Source organism: Phalangium opilio, unplaced genomic scaffold (genome assembly GCF_054372755.1).
Source record: "Phalangium opilio isolate 3A_F unplaced genomic scaffold, DU_Popi_V2 ptg000061l_1, whole genome shotgun sequence".
NCBI lineage: Eukaryota > Metazoa > Arthropoda > Arachnida > Opiliones > Phalangiidae > Phalangium > Phalangium opilio.
Genome location: NW_028324178.1, coordinates 8,739,141 through 8,755,958, shown reverse-complemented (window position 1 = coordinate 8,755,958; position 16,818 = coordinate 8,739,141). Strand labels below are relative to the sequence as shown.

Genomic DNA, 16,818 nt, shown 5'->3' with positions numbered 1-16,818 from the left:
TTTTTAGTCATTTATGAACACTTTAAACCACTTTTTAGTTATTTATCAACATTTTCAACGGCTTTTCAGTAATTTAACTACGCTTCAAACAGCTTTTCAGTCATTTACCATCGTTTTCTTTTATATTATAGTCATTTAACGACACTTCCTAGCAGTTTTTTTTGTCATTTCACTGGAACTCTTTGAAACCTTTAGAGGTGTTTCCTAATGCATCCCCAGGAGCACCTCTAATGGTGTTTAAAAGCACTATTCGAGAGGATGTCAATACGCACCTTTCAAAACGGTGCGAAATAATACCTTCTCTGAAGGTGCTTTTTAAATCCTGTTAGGTGTTTTAATCGCTTTGATTAGAGGTGTATATTAATACCAGAAAAAGTGTTTATAAACCCTTAAAAAAAGGTCTTTTTGAGACTAATTTGGTGTTTTTCAATTCCAATGACGTTGGTGCTTTTTAATTCCTGTTAAGTTTAAAACAAAACCCTTAATAGAGGTTTATAATTATACCAGAAAGGTGTCTATAGACTCTGTAAAAGGTGTTTTTTGAAATTTATTTTTTCAAAACACATGAGTTACCATAGATTAGTCGCTCAAAATCTGCTGGATCAGTGGATTAAGGGTAAAGGTTTTTTTTGCTGTAAGCCTTATTCAACTGTGTAAGAATTGGTATGCGTGTGAAATGGTTACGTTTAACCTTAACTGTATATCCTCAATAGTTCTATTTAAGGACCTGATTTAAATCATTCAAATGTGTATTTAATTTTCGGCTCACTGTGAACCGTCAAGACCATCTCAAAGACACAAGAATTCAAGGAACCAATAATTAAAAGTAACATTCAGTGTAACTAGGAAAGTTTAATTTCATGTTTACACTGTATATTAATGTAGTAAAGCTGAATTAAAAAGTAAACACCAAATTTGATATATTAATATAAAAGATCTTCTTGGAATATTGAAATGAAACAGAGCTTTATAGCTACAAAACAACATAAAGAATCGTAATGCCGAAACATACTTAACAAATTTTCATTTAATATTCTACAATAAGAAAATGTTATGGTTTTGTAAGAGATAATTTTATCCTACTCGCTTTATATTAACTTTGATATGCGTGTAGTGTTTCGACTCAGATGCAATCTTCATTACTCGTTCTATATAAACTTTCAATTGTGTTGTTCCGAAGAAAGAAAATTATCTTAAATATTTAAATAAATATAAACACAAGTAGAATAATCTTACACCAAGTTCCTATGTAAGATTTTTTGCCGTAGCCTCTGGGTCTGAAAGTTCTGACGTTAAGCTTTTTAAAGTTCCCGACGGAGCTCGCGTGAATGGAGAGATAAAATTTCTAAAATTTCGGCCACGACCGAGAACGAGCTTTTGAAGCAGCGCTCCACAGCGGTGGAGAGTGAAGTTAAACAGGCGGGGTTAAGTTATTTATCCGAGTAAGTTCAAGCAAGGGGGGTGGGATTTTTTTAGTGAGACCCAGCTTTCCGCGGCTGATATTAGTTGGCGCCGAGAAAAAATGTTAGTAGAGAAAAACTTTGGGTGTTCAACTACCATTTACTCTACAGTAAATACATTCGGCCTAGCCTTGGGACATCAGGTTTTAGGAACACTCGAGATGAGACGTTCGCTAGAGAAAACCTGACACACAATACCCTCATTCCAAGGCTGGAAAGCTATGTCCTTTTAGATCATCTCCTTTTGATATAAATGATATTAATTTTTTTAATCGTCAGTATTTTACCTTAATTCTAGTTAAGTGGTTTTAAGAACCGTTATTCTTAAAATGATTTTAAACATATCTATTATTGACGTTTGACTTCTAGCGAAAACTGTTTTCACAATTTGTGGAAAGTAAGGGTAAATAAGGCGATTTATTCAAAATTCGTAGGAATAAGCGCTATTGCGTGAACCTTTGGTCTAAGCCCTGAAATTGGGAGGCTAGTCGTTTCTCGTAACTTAACCCGATCGCGCGTACATCTTAATCCCAACGATGATAATGGAGTAGAAGCCAATGTTTCAGATTGGGGTGTATGTGTTATACACAGAAGACTATATGATGTGTTGTCAGAAGACAATAAGTACAGATTAGCGTGTATGTGCTATATACCATTAGAAAAACAAGTGTGGTGATAGAGTAATGAAGTAGAATTTTTACCTCTCTCCAAGTGACTGGACCTGTCTGTCTGTCACCGCGTTCGCAGTTGGCAAATCGAAACAAACGTGTTCGTAATTTCCGGAACGCGTTCGCAGTATACAGAAATTCGGAAAATGTTACTTCTTTGCTATATCCATCTTATTTAACGTCAATCATTAACTATTCGTTAAACCTTCATCTGCTGTCTAACAACCAATTGTTTCACCCAATGCTATCCGGTATTTAATGGTTTCTAACAACAACACCATGCATGCACTAGTCTTTTGTGTACACCACATACGCCACACGTAGGACATGAGAAACGTCTAGCCTCCTAATGGCAGAGCTTCCATCAAAGGTTGACGCAATTGCGCATTTCTTATCTCTTAGTGTGAATCAATCACCTTATATACCCAAAATTTACAAAAGTTCAGATATAGGTGTTTCCTAGAAGGATAACTTTATATATATTTCGAATGTTGTTTATTTAATAAGAACTGCTACTTCATGGAGTAAATTTTTATAAGTTTATTTATTTATATATAGCTGTGTTTAAAATTATTTTAGGAATTAAATTTCTTAAACCGACCTAACTATAATTAACGTAAAATACTGACAATTAAAATAATTCATAGCACTTATATTTATTTAATTATTTAAGATAAACTTCTTTCTTTGGAATGACAAAAAAAGAGAGTTTATATAGAACGAGTAATGAAGATTGCATCCGAATCGAAACACTACACGTATATCAAAGTTAACATAAAGCGAGTAGGATGATAAGATCTCTTACAAAACGATAACATTTTCTTTTTGCAGAATATGAAATGGAAATATTTTAAATATTTTTCGGCATTACGATTCTTTTAGTAGTTGTGTAGCTATAAAGCTTTGATTATCTCAGACACACAGGTACGTCCAGTGTTATACCTTTCCGTGACGTCATCGTCACTCGGAGAGATTAAAACCTGTGTCAAGGGGAAATTCAAGTGATAATTTTATTAATTACTCTAATTCCAAGACATTCCAGCATATTGAACTCTTATTATTTTCCAATGATTGAAAAATCAAAATAAGTATAAATTCCTTCAAATATTAGAATAAGCTAGTCCTAAGAAATGTTAAATAATTTAGATTTTTAAAATCTTTGGGTTATTTTTAGGATGCTTCACTATGCAGGTAGAATTAGTAGATTATTTCCCTCTAAGCTAATATCAATAACCTTCACTTAAAGAAACATCATATCAGCTAAAAATGTGTAAAGTAAAGCCCAAAGGTGTTTATTCGCACCATTCGAACAGATTTATATTAAAAACACTATTTCCGTTTAAAAAACAATTTAATAAGGGTCAATTAACACCTAAAAGTGTGTCTACGTACCAGTGAATCACGATTTCCTTAAAAAGTACGTTAAAAGAGTCAACTAGCACCTTTTGTCGGAGGAAACACCATCTCAGTTAAAAAACACTCCAAAAAGAGTGTATAAACACCTCAAGGTATTTCCGAACACCCATGAAACACCTTTTTTTCTAACAGTGTAGCGCGGGTGGTGAACACATTGAACTATTCTTGTACTAGTTATTTGTTACAGATTAAGAATTAAGAACTAATAAAAAATACATTTACCTTGGGATCGTATCATGGCGTTTTCTCTGTGACACATCAAAAACAGGTGAAGCTCTTTTATTAGTGGACAGATTTATTTGAAAGTTATTTTAATCGATACGGCTAAAAATTTTCTTTCCAATGTCATATTTGGCAAAAATTGAACTCTAGAGCTGGTCTCGAAAAACTACATCCAAAACTTCACACGCGAGAAAAAGTATTCTGAATTAAATACTGCCAGTCCCGTTTTTGCTTTCTTTTTGTATTGTTTTCTAATGTAAATTTGAGTTTTTTTCGCTTTCAAGATTATTATTTAACTGTAAATTTTACGGTAAATTCTTACAGTGTAGTTATCGACTAAAGAGTCTGTGTCAAACTTGGGCGTGCTATGAGAGCGTCATACAACCTTGAACAAAAAGCAGTAGTGGTTACATATGGGGCGCCGTTCGAGACATAATTCGTAAATAAAGGTTTTTATGTAATTCTAAAAGGTTTTCATATAATTCTAAAAGGTTTTCATATAATTCTAAAAGGTTTTCATGTAATTCTAAAAGGTTTTCATGTAATTCTAAAAGGTTTTCATGTAATTCTAAAAGGGGGGGGTTCAAGTCAGCCTGGTCCGCATTTCCGGCACCAGGATGCCACTCAGTGTTCAATTTTAGGGTTTAGATATTTTAACACTTGTGAAAAGTAAAAATCTGCTGAAACCTTGGCGGAAATTCTGTAACTTTTAGGGAGTTATCGCGAGTGATAGCTATCATCTCGCGCGTTAATACGTAGCTCATTCAAAGCGCAAGATAAACAAGCGAAGTTCGGCAAAATTCGAACAAAAAGCATGGGTTGCTAGGAGATTTTGCCAGCGTTGAAAAGAAACGAGGTGCTCAATTTAGAATTTCAAGGTTTTTAAATATCACGCGAGTGATAACTTAAAAAGAGGGTTAAGCTGGTTTGGTAAGTTGTGACTCGAAAAGACGATTATGTCAAGGTTGGCTTTTGGTAAAACGTGCGCATTCTTGTAACTATGGGGCGCCGTTCGAGACATAATTCGTAAATAAAGGTTTTTATGTAATTCTAAAAGGTTTTCATATAATTCTAAAAGTTTTTTATATAATTCTAAAAGGTTTTCATATAATTCTAAAAGGTTTTCATATAATTCTAAAAGGTTTTCATATAATTCTAAAAGGTTTTCATATAATTCTAAAAGGTTTTCATATAATTCTAAAAGGTTTTCATATAATTCTAAAAGGTTTTCATATAATTCTAAAAGGTTTTCATATAATTCTAAAAGGTTTTCATATATTTGTAGTTCTAAAAAATATAATTTTCTACAGGAATAATATTTTAGAAGAAATAAGAATCGTTTCAGTACGCAACATACCGGCACCCACCAGTGTCTTATTTACGGCGGCCTGCTAAAGCATTGCTTGATACCGCGTGGTGATGAAGTTGTGTCAATCTCTCGATTTTATGTACCTAATTTGAATCTCCAGTCTTCGTTAATACTAATTCATATAAAATGAAGCTCGGTAGTTTCATATGCATAGTCGTGTTGGTCGAGTTCGTTTTAATTCGAGGAGCTTTGTGTAATGAAATAAACGATTATCTGCTTGAACTGCAGCACGCTTTGGAAGAGAGCTTAAGACATAGGTATTCCAACGATATTAATGTTTTGGAAATAAACCACCGACGATTGCAAGGTCACTGCAGAATTTTAGAAGCGCTATTATCATCTTCGCAAAATAATTGTCATCGCCAAGACAGTTTACTCGAGTTATTCGAAATCGTTTACCGTGGAGTCTCGTCGATGGTTAATGAGATGGAAGATGCTCTGCTAAGTAATGAAAACATAGATGAACCATACATGTGCCCCATTCTCTGCCAAGGCTCTGCAGGAAGACCTAGTTATAAGTTAACTAGAGAACAGATAGTCTTTTGTAGGGACACACTTCAATTTTCTTGGGTTAGGACAGCTGCGTTTTTAGGTATAAGCACAAGAACACTGTTGCGCCATCGTACAAATCTTGGTATTGTGAATGAACGAACTGAACCTCTTAATGACTTTCAACTGGACAACCATATTATTACCATTTTGAATTGTAACCCTAACATTGGAGAAACATATGTTATAGGGGGTCTCAGAAGCTTGGGAATAAGAGTTCCGAGATGGAGAGTTCGTGAAAGGTTAAATTTACTTGATCCAGTCGGCAGGGCTTTGAGACAAAGACACCCAATAACGAGAAGGCGATACAACGTTCGATGTGCCAACGCTCTTTGGTACGTTCATGAAACTTATTTTACCTAGTTTAGATATACCTGTGTGCAACAGCTGAAGTTCCATCTGTATTCGGTTTGACACAAAAAGCACACATAAACGGTTTTTAAACGTTATTTTGGGTGTGGAAAAGGTACTTGCCTACTATACTCCCCAAATAATTGGGGAACAGTTTAGAAGCTTGGTCTAATGTATAGAGACCCCGAGAATTCCATAGACGATTGTTGGAATACTATAGTCGATGAACGGTTTAGCTCACCACAAAATTTAAATTACCCGTCAAGTCGCATTATCCTTTACAAATGTTAATATTACTGATCTTTTTTCAATAGGCACATGGACAGTAATCATAAATTAATAGCTTGGAGGCTCGTTTTCTACGGTTGTGTTGATGGGTATAGTAGATATTTAATTTATCTTCAATGCCTATCAAACAACAGAGCAGACAGCGTTTTAAGGCTTTTCAACGATGGAGTTCAAAGTTATGGCCTTCCACAACGTGTTCGAGGAGATAAAGGTTCCGAAAATGTCGATGTCGCAAGGTACATGCTTCTAAATAGAGGCCTTAACCGCGGTAGTTTTATTACTGGTCTTTCTGTTCACAATCAACGCATAGAACGCTTGTGGAGAGAAGTAAATCGCCTCGTCTCTTCTCATTTTAGAAATATTTTCTTGCATATGCAAGATCAAGGGGTATTAGACCCAGATAACGAAATGCATTTGTACGCTCTACATTTAGTTTTTGTACCAAGAATTAGAGAATCTTGCCAATCACTCATGAACTCCTGGAACCACCACTCCCTTAGCACAGAAAATTCCCATTCTCCAATACAATTATGGATTATGTCTCGAATGAATTCAATAGACTTAGAAACCGAAAATAATGAATACGAAAATGACCCTGTTCTTTATGGGGTAGATGAAATAATTCATATACCGATGGAAACTGACAACGCTGTTCTTGTAGATGAGTGCCAATTTTTTCCTGGTAATGAAGTACACGATGAGATAATTAATTTAATTGAATCTGCTGTCAATGATGATAGCCATGGAGCTAATGTTCATGCTAGCATTATAACTCTTTTATCATTCCGTGGGTGTGTTAGTTTTACTAATTTGTCTTAAAACCATAAAAATATCCCCTTCATTTAATTTACTTGTCTGTTTAAGACCGGGGAACAACAGAGTTACATTTAAATAACATAATTTGAAATTTGTATTATTGCTCTTTATTATTTTCAAAATAATGTAACTAGATACATATATTAATAACCTAACAAGAAAATGTCTTCATGATAATCATAATGAAAAGTGTTAACTTAAACACATTTAAAATATAGAATATTCAACTTATCACTGATATCTTCCTTTTAAAATCTTGATTACTCTTATATTTTAATAACAGTAAAACGTTTTAGTATTTATTAATAACTTTTGAAGGCCATCACATTATGTTAAAATAAATGAAAGAAGAAAAACAGAAAATAGTTTCAAATACATATTTTATGTGGAAGCCAATAACGCTTTTAACGGATTTTTACCGTACTTATGGCCATACGTAATAGAAAGGATAATTGTTATCTTAACATATTTTGATGAATCTACTTATGGACGTATAACTATCTTTAAGTAACAATCAGAACTTGATTATTACATATTTTGAAACGGTTTTAGCATTTAATAAAAAGTTTGAAAGCTATCAAAATAGGTAAAAATAATAATAATAAAGAAGGTAGAAAAGTCGCTCCAAATTATCATGGTATGCCAAACCCGAAAGCGCTTTTTACGGCTTCGTCCATACTTTCACAGAAAGTCTCGTAGCTTTCATGAATAACAGGCAGATCAAGCCTAAGTGCACACGTACTAGCCATAGGAACAGAGCCTTCTTTTTAGCTTCAGGGGTATTTTCTGAAGGATGTAAAAAACCAATGGAAGGGGTTGCATTAAATCCCAATGGTGGTATCGCATTGGCGCCAGTTGAAAAAATCGACCATTCTTTGACAGTCGATTTCGTGGCTCCAGCTTCACATTCAAAAATGTAATCTCGGAAGTACGCCATAACATCCATTTCAAACGTGAACTTGCTCAAAGGTTCATCAGTGTAGTTCACGATGGAAAACTAATTTACGAACTCGAACGCTGATAAGTCATTCTTTTGGTAACAAAATAATGGCTCGAACGCATCGATGTGTTTGCTCATAGCCTCATGTAGTCCGAGTGTTTTTAAGCCGTTGAAGAAACACTGTCTAGCTTCGACAGTAGTCGTAAATACGCAAAAATGTAACAAAGATTTCAATACGCGCTCTTTGTCTTCCATTTTCAGAATCGGTTTAGTACAGCCAGAAAGATATCGAAGATCGGAAATGTTTGAAGCAGCATCTTGCAACGACTCTAGATCTTCACTGTCCATAATGGCCTTCAACTTCCCTTTAATTTCGTAGTCTCCTACGTCATCTAGCGAAGGTTCCAAGTCTTTCACATCTTTAACATCTTTAACCAGTGACTTGTAAGTTAATTTCAATAAGCTTTGGGGACCCGATCCTCCATGGACCAAGGAAACGGCGAAAGCTTGACCAGCGTAGAAATACATGTTTTGAGCTTGAGCTGCAGTGTTTTGAGAAAGAATTCTAGCCTCGTTCGGGCCAGTGAAAACATGACTGTTAACCATTTGTTTTACCAACAGTCTTAGAAATTCTCTTGTCGGTCCACCAGCATCGATAGTGCTAGTACCACGGTTGTTCAAGCAATCCGTAAAGCAGACTGACATTTTGAAAGTGGGATCGTAACCCTTTCTCTTAAAAGCCCTCAATGTACATTCCATGAATTTCTTGCGATTAATGGTTATACAGAAACGTTTATTTGGATCTATTTGTTCCGAAAGTTCTTTCAAAATATCTTTTATGTCGGCTGTCGCTTTAACGATTTCTGTATTCGAAAAATCATCTGAAGGTATGTTATTTGTTTCGCTTTCCTCGATGATCTCGTTGAGTTCGCTTGCATCCGCATAATCATCAATAGCATATGCCTCCAAAGTCTCATTAAACAGCCCCAAAAATTTAGCATACTGGGAAGTCTCCGAGTTGCATTGATTTTGGGTTTGGTTGCTTGCAGATTGAAGTAAGCCATCACCACTGGACGATTGACTTAAGTAAAAGTTTGGTATACCTATTATTTCTGACCTAGCTTTGGTTATTGGTGAAATAGTTGGTGTCTGGTCTAAAGTGTTATCCACCGAAGGAACTGTTGCGGAATGGTTTTGGTCGTGAGACGAATTTCGACGTTTCTTGTGAGTTGGCAAAATATTTATTAGAGGCAATGAATCTTCGTCGCTTGATATATCTTGAACATATTCACTTTGTGTATCTTCTGAACTGTCAGATGGCAGTAGTTCAACGCTGGGTCTGACATAGAGAGGTTTCTGCCTCCAAATACGATGAATTATGGACGCGTTTAGTTCATCGCCTTCCACATCTGCGTACACTAATGCACCACCACACGAATTGAGAAGCTCAATTCTAGAATGGATCAATGATGTAAAAATTTTGAGTCACTTTGCATTTGGCAATGAATTAAACGACAACTCACTTTATTCCATCGTCTATTTGATCCCTAAATGCTCGCCTTATCTCCCTTAGTACATCCATCTCGGTCCAACTCTTCTGAAACTCCATAGAGTCTCGAATAAACTTATTTTCGTGCAAAACCTATTTCTTCTTTCCTTTGGGGACAGTTACCGTGCTTGGTCCAAGAAGCAGAACAACAGGCATTCGGAAAGTTGGATTGCTAGAGCCAGAACAGCCTTTAATTTGATCAGATCTATCAAAAGACAAAACCAATTAAGTAACGTGGAGAGGTTAGTAAGCTGTTTCGGTCTTTTTGAAGAAGTTATATTGTTGCTACAGGGGAGGTTTAACTTCATCAAATTATTACTTAATATTTTTAAACAAAATTTAAGTCTAAAATAATCAAAAATTTAAGTCTAAAATAATCAAAAATTTAAGTCTAAAATAATCAAAAATTTAAGTCTAAAATAATCATAAAGTTCAGTTGAGGTTTTCAAAGTCAAAAGGAATTACGAGTAAAGAAAAAAAACGGGTCTGATGTGTTTCTTAACCAAATTAGAGAAGGGGTTACATAATATGTAAGCGACGCCATAAACCGTTAACATTTGTCATATACTACATTCCCACGTTTTCCGTTGAAATGTTAAACTTTCATTGCTTACATTTAAGCTTAAAAAACATCCACGGTAATAATTTGAAGAAACGTTTAGAATTAAAACTACAATTAAAAGCTTACTTGAATTTGGATCGCTTATTCCTGGTCATGCTAAGTTTAGGCTTGAAAACATTCCTCCTGAAACTTGGTTGAAAAAGGTTTCTAAGACCATCGTTTACATTGGAATTAAGATTGCAGTGACTCGAACTCGCTGAATTACTAATTCCCGGCAAAACTGTGCACTGCGGTCGAATTTGTGTCGAAACAAGTGGTTGAAAGCTTGAGTCACTGTAGTTAGAATCTAATGCCTGGTTCCTCTGGGAGCTCGATAATTCAGAAGTAGTGGGTGGGGATAATCTGGTGCCTTGATGACTACGAGCATTTAACTGTGGACCACTGGTGAAGGCTGTACTGGTAGAGGGATAATTTTGTTCCTGTCCAGATAAGTTTGGAGCTGAATAACTTGGAAAATTTGGGCGAGTAATTGTAGTAGACGATAGCAACCTGGGCATTGGCGAGATAGTGGCAGGAGAATGTTGTTGAGAGGTTGCCGCTTCAAATTATAGATCTTACAAAATCCGGATTTCTGATTATGTTTTGTAGCGCGTCTAATGTTATTGCTCCAATATTACCACCCAATGAATTCCTATTTAAATTTTCTTCATCGGCCATTTTTATTGCCAAAATACTATTTTCAAAATGTCAACAAAAGATTTTTACTAACTCTATCCAAACTAGCCTGATTCCAAGCGCGACTCGCCAAACAACTGAAATAGACCGACTAAAGGGTCGGGAAAAACTAGCGATTTTGGGCTCTTTTACGACCGTGGGAAATTCCGTTCCGAGAAGGTCACAGTAGACCCTTTCAGTCTAATAAATATATATTTCGCCTACAAAACATTTACTTATAAGGGCAACAACCTCTGTAAGATTAAAAATATTTAATGGATTTACGGAAAAAAACGTGATTATTAAATAAATAAACTTTATTAAAACCAAAAGTTGTTACGTTTGAGCCACAATGCCGTTATATAGATATAACTATTTAGAATTGTATGAAAACCTCTTAGAATTGTATGAAAACCTCTTAGAATTGTATGAAAACCTCTTAGAATTGTATGAAAACCTCTTAGAATTGTATGAAAACCTCTTAGAATTGTATGAAAACCTCTTAGAATTATATGAAAACCTCTTAGAATTGTATGAAAACCTCTTAGAATTGTATGAAAACCTCTTAGAATTATATGAAAACCTTTTAGAATTATATGAAAACCTCTTAGAATTATATGAAAACCTCTTAGAATTATATGAAAACCTCTTAGAATTATATGAAAACCTCTTAGAATTATATGAAAACCTTTTAGAATTATATGAAAACCTTTTAGAATTATATGAAAACCTTTTAGAATTATATGAAAACCTTTTAGAATTATATGAAAACCTTTTAGAATTATATGAAAACCTTTTAGAATTATATGAAAACCTTTTAGAATTATATGAAAACCTTTTAGAATTATATGAAAACCTTTTAGAATTATATGAAAACCTTTTAGAATTATATGAAAACCTTTTAGAATTATATGAAAACCTTTTAGAATTATAAGAAAACCTTTTAGAATTATAAGAAAACCTTTTAGAATTATAAGAAAACCTTTTAGAATTATAAGAAAACCTTTTAGAATTATAAGAAAACCTTTTAGAATTATAAGAACACCTTTTAGAATTATATGAAAACCTTTTAGAATTACATAAAAACCTTTTAGAATTATATGAAAACCTTTTAGAATTATATGAAAACCTTTGAGAATTATAAGAAAACCTTTTAGAATTATATGAAAACCTTTTAGAATTATATGAAAACCTCTTCGAATTGTATGAAAACCTCTTAGAATTATATGAAAACCTCTTAGAATTATATGAAAACCTCTTAGAATTATATGAAAACCTCTTAGAATTGTATGAAAACCTCTTAGAATTGTATGAAAACCTCTTAGAATTGAATGAAAACCTCTTAGAATTGAATGAAAACCTCTTAGAATTATATGAAAACCTCTTAGAATTATATGAAAACCTCTTAGAATTATATGAAAACCTCTTAGAATTGTATGAAAACCTCTTAGAATTGTATGAAAACCTCTTAGAATTATATGAAAACCTTTTAGAATTATATGAAAACCTCTTAGAATTATATGAAAACCTCTTAGAATTATATGAAAACCTTTTAGAATTATATGAAAACCTCTTAGAATTATATGAAAACCTCTTAGAATTATATGAAAACCTCTTAGAATTATATGAAAACCTTTTAGAATTATAAGAAAACCTTTTAGAATTATAAGAAAACCTTTTAGAATTATAAGAAAACCTTTTAGAATTATAAGAAAACCTTTTAGAATTATAAGAAAACCTTTTAGAATTATAAAAAAACCTTTTAGAATTATAAGAAAACCTTTTAGAATTATATGAAAACCTTTTAGAATTATATGAAAACCTTTTAGAATTATATGAAAACCTTTTAGAATTATATGAAAACCTTTTAGAATTATATGAAAATCTTTTAGAATTATAAGAAAACCTTTTAGAATTATAAAAAAACCTTTTAGAATTATAAAAAAACCTTTTAGAATTATATGAAAACCTTTTAAAATTATATGAAAACCTTTGAGAATTATAAGAAAACCTTTTAGAATTATATGAAAACCTTTTAGAATTATATGAAAACCTTTTAGAATTATAAGAAAACCTTTTAAAATTATATGAAAACCTTTTAGAATTATATGAAAACCTTTTAGAATTACATAAAAACCTTTTAGAATTATATGAAAACCTTTTAGAATTATATGAAAACCTTTATTTACGAATTATGTCTCGAACGGCACCCCATATGAAACCGCGTGACGAGAAGGAGTTTTATAGTTTTTCTGTGCTCGGGAGTATAGAGATGAATTTCACTTTTATTGATACAACCCCCTCCCTTCGGGTTGGGGAGTTTTAAGACCTTATAGACTATAGACTATAGACACCAGAAAATTAGCTTACCCCTAGTCACATAATGCACTTTTTCTTTGTGATGCCCAAACGTTCTTTGGAACCATATGGCTCTCTGAGGACCGAGGAAGATTTTTAACAGTAAAGCATGGAAGTTTTACCCAACTTTGGTCACGGGTTTTTTTAACGATATAAGTTCGTAATATTTCAGTATGAGCTCCATAGTTTCAATAGTAACTGTTTCGTATAAGACTGTGCTATGGAATGCCTTACTCGAAATAACGTCTATCGGATGGTTCGGAAAAGAACTACATGTACGAATGTGCTTCGGATGTTACTAAACTCTTTCCCTTTGTAAAATACTCCGCGGAATCCAAATCCAGCCGATTGATTTAAACATTTCTTCCATTTTTTTTAACTTTGAAATATAATTCTTTGAACGTGTACAATTAATCTTCTCACTCCTGTAGGCAAAAAAATTCTTAAATTTACCATATGGGCTGGGTGTGCCTACAATTACTTTAAAAATTTTCACAACATAGTGATATAGTCATAGCCCTCACTTGTTGGTTTTCAGATTTTCAAAGAAATAGTTTATTATATTGAATTCAGATTCTCTACCTCAATAGCGGACATGCGGCTGGTATGGTCCGTCATACATAGTTGAAAAAAAAAAACCGGTCCGCAAGGTTAAAAAGTTTGAGAAGAGCTGATCTAATACAAAGAATTTAAAGTTAGGATTTAGCCGATAATTTTTAAATTCACTGATTTCACTAATAGCGATTTCCACTGACTGCTCCAAAGAGTGCTCTCAGGGTTAGGAGAGTTTTGGAGAGAATAGTTTTGTCAGTGGAACAGGATTGAGAGGTCCGAGCGCGCTCTGAATAATCAAAATTGGCGTCGTGCGGGGACAAAATTGTAATAAATTGTGTATATCTTGACGCAAATGGGCTGAAACCAATTAATAGAATTAACATTTCATTTCATTTACATAAAATCTATTTTGAGTAATGATCGACAACGTCTCTGATATAATTATTGGTTTTAGGACGAGGCGTAATATCTTTAAATTTAATGCGATAGAACTTCGAATTCTTCATCTTCAGAACTTTCAGAAGATGATTCCAGAAATAAATATGCATAAGCGAGAGCCTGTCTTCTATGAGATACCGAGTGGTCTGCCATTTTAATTTTATTACGTCATACTCGAGCACCGTCGCTTAGTCGAATTTTTTAAAGCACGAAAGAGTAATTCTCGGGCACTTTTTAGGGTCAGTGGAAAACGCGATTCTGGGCGTGTGTTGCACTCGTGTTCCCAGTGGCGGACGAAAACGCGCCGAGAGTGCACTGAGAGTGCTCTAGTGCAGTCAGTGGAAATCGCTATAAGTCTCGGTCAAAAGTTTAAAAAAGCTGATTGTAGAGACTAGAGACAAATTGGCCGTGTAGCGTTCGTTTTAAGGTGTTTCACCGGGTGCCATCGGCCAACGATAGCCGCTAATTAGGTAATTAGTTTAAATAAAATCAATTTTTGTTGTTTAAAGTAGATTAATTCAAACTAAGCAGAAGGGTTCATTCCCTTGTTTCTAGACTGGTGCCACCAGCCAATGGTAACCGCTGCGAAGACAAGTTTTTGTTTATATTGCTTGTAAAATAAATGATAGATTCAATCACACTATCACTAAACCCTGTCACCAAATCAAACAATATTTTAATTCAGGTCCTTCCAATCATTTGTACTAGGTTACGGTAACAATTGAAAAATTAATTATTTTGCTCCCATTCTAACGTTACCTAAGTAAACAATAAAAATGGCCAGTTTGACAATGATAAAATCTACAGAGATTATATCTGGTGCAACTGGCCAACGGTAACCACTGCGTAGATCATTTTGTTCGTTTAAATTATTGGTAAAATAATTGATAGATTAAACACATGACCACTAAACCCTGTCAACATACCAACCAATATTTTTTATTCCGGCTCTTGCAATCATTTTTATTAGGTAACCGTTACGTTTTTAATTATTATTTATTAGTGCCATCAGCCAACGATAACTGCTATTTAGAATAAACTTTTTGCTTTAAATTAAAAAGAGTGTGTTTTTGCACAGGTCTATGATATCTGTTTCTGCACAGGTCTATGATATCTGTTTGCGCACAGGTCTATGACATCTGTTTGTGCACAGGTCTATGACATCTGTTTGTGCACAGGTCTATGACATCTCTTTGTGCACAAGACTATCACATCTCTTTGTGCACAAGTCTCTGATATCTTTGTGCACAAAGAGATGTGATAGTCTTGTGCACAAACAGATGTCATAGACCTGTGCACAGACAGATATCATAGACCTGTGCACAAACAGATATCATAGACCTGTGCACAAACAGATATCATAGACCTGTGCACAAACACACTCTTAAAAATGTTGGGTTGTTTCTGACCCAAAGTGGGCTATTTTCAACTCTTTGCTTGGTCAGTATTTAACCGACTCATTTTTTGGGTTGTTGTTCCTTGACACTAGAATTGGTTGTTTATTTAACACAATGTTGAGTCAACGTAAACGATGACTCAGATTTGGGCTAAACAGTAACCACATTACTCTTTAAATTGTAAAATCATATTTGGGTAAAAAACAACCCTAGCAAGGGTTAAATGTAATTTTGACGCAGCTTTGGGATAAATTGGGTTGTTTAATACCTCTCAAAATAGAACCCAAATTTCTGTTTATTACATACCTAAGCGTTTTTCATACCTCACGTTCCATATTTCAGCTTCCACCATATTGTAAGATCGCTTATTACTTTTACCTGACGTATGTCACGGAGAGGTTCTAATTTCGTCTGTTGTTACACCTCAGGGCACCGCGTTCGCAGTTGGAAAATCGGAGCAAATGTGCTCTCAATTTGCGAACCGCATTTACAGGTCCCGGATATTTGGAAAATTGCATTCCACTTATATTGGCTATTACACCATTGTCTGCCTAACACCACCATCCTCTACTTTAAGGTCCATCCCACATGGACACCAGTCTCTACGTACTGGCTTCTAATAACCACCATCTTCTGCTCTTTTTGTCCATCTCACATGGACACCAGTTTGTACATACTGGCTTGTACTCCATCATCATCGTTGAAGTTAAGAGTACGCGGCGATCGGCTACGGTTACGAGAAACGTCTAACCTCCCAATGGTGGGGCTTCCACCATAGGTTCACGCAATTGCGCTGTTCTGATCCATTACTAAGATTCGAAGCCTTATGTACCGATTTGAGTAAGACGAAACAACAGGCGTTGCTTCAATTAAAACGTCAATATTAGTCTAGTATCTCAATAATGTTCAATAGTTATTTTTTAAAACGATGCGACCCGCAATAAAGTAAATAACTATCGAAGAAAATGTGTAATATCAGAAGGGAATAAGAGAGAAGGGAGACATTAGAGCCTGCTATGGTAACGAGAGTCCGACCAACCTCAAGAAGACCGCGAAAACTTTGCGCAAGTACACAGCTTTTAACCAATTTACTGCAAAAATAGTTCTTTAAGTTCTTCGCGGGGTCAGGCGGCCTATTTGTCTGCTAGATTTTCATTCTCCAAAGG

General features: G+C 34.4%; 1 protein-coding gene across 1 annotated transcript; it reads right to left on the bottom strand.

Annotated features, from left to right (window-relative positions):
- Window positions 1–8,136: 8,136 nt before the first annotated feature.
- Window positions 8,137–8,838, bottom strand: LOC149665030 (G2/M phase-specific E3 ubiquitin-protein ligase-like). The gene has a single exon (XM_089842034.1). The coding sequence runs from the start codon at window positions 8,836–8,838 to the stop codon at window positions 8,137–8,139; it is 702 nt and encodes a 233-aa protein (XP_089698160.1).
- Between the last annotated feature and the right edge of the window lie 7,980 nt (window positions 8,839–16,818).

Bases quoted from the DNA above. Each gene is read 5' to 3' on its own strand.
- LOC149665030 (XM_089842034.1), bottom strand. From the start codon at position 8,838: ATGGAATGTACATTGAGGGCTTTTAAGAGAAAGGGTTACGATCCCACT.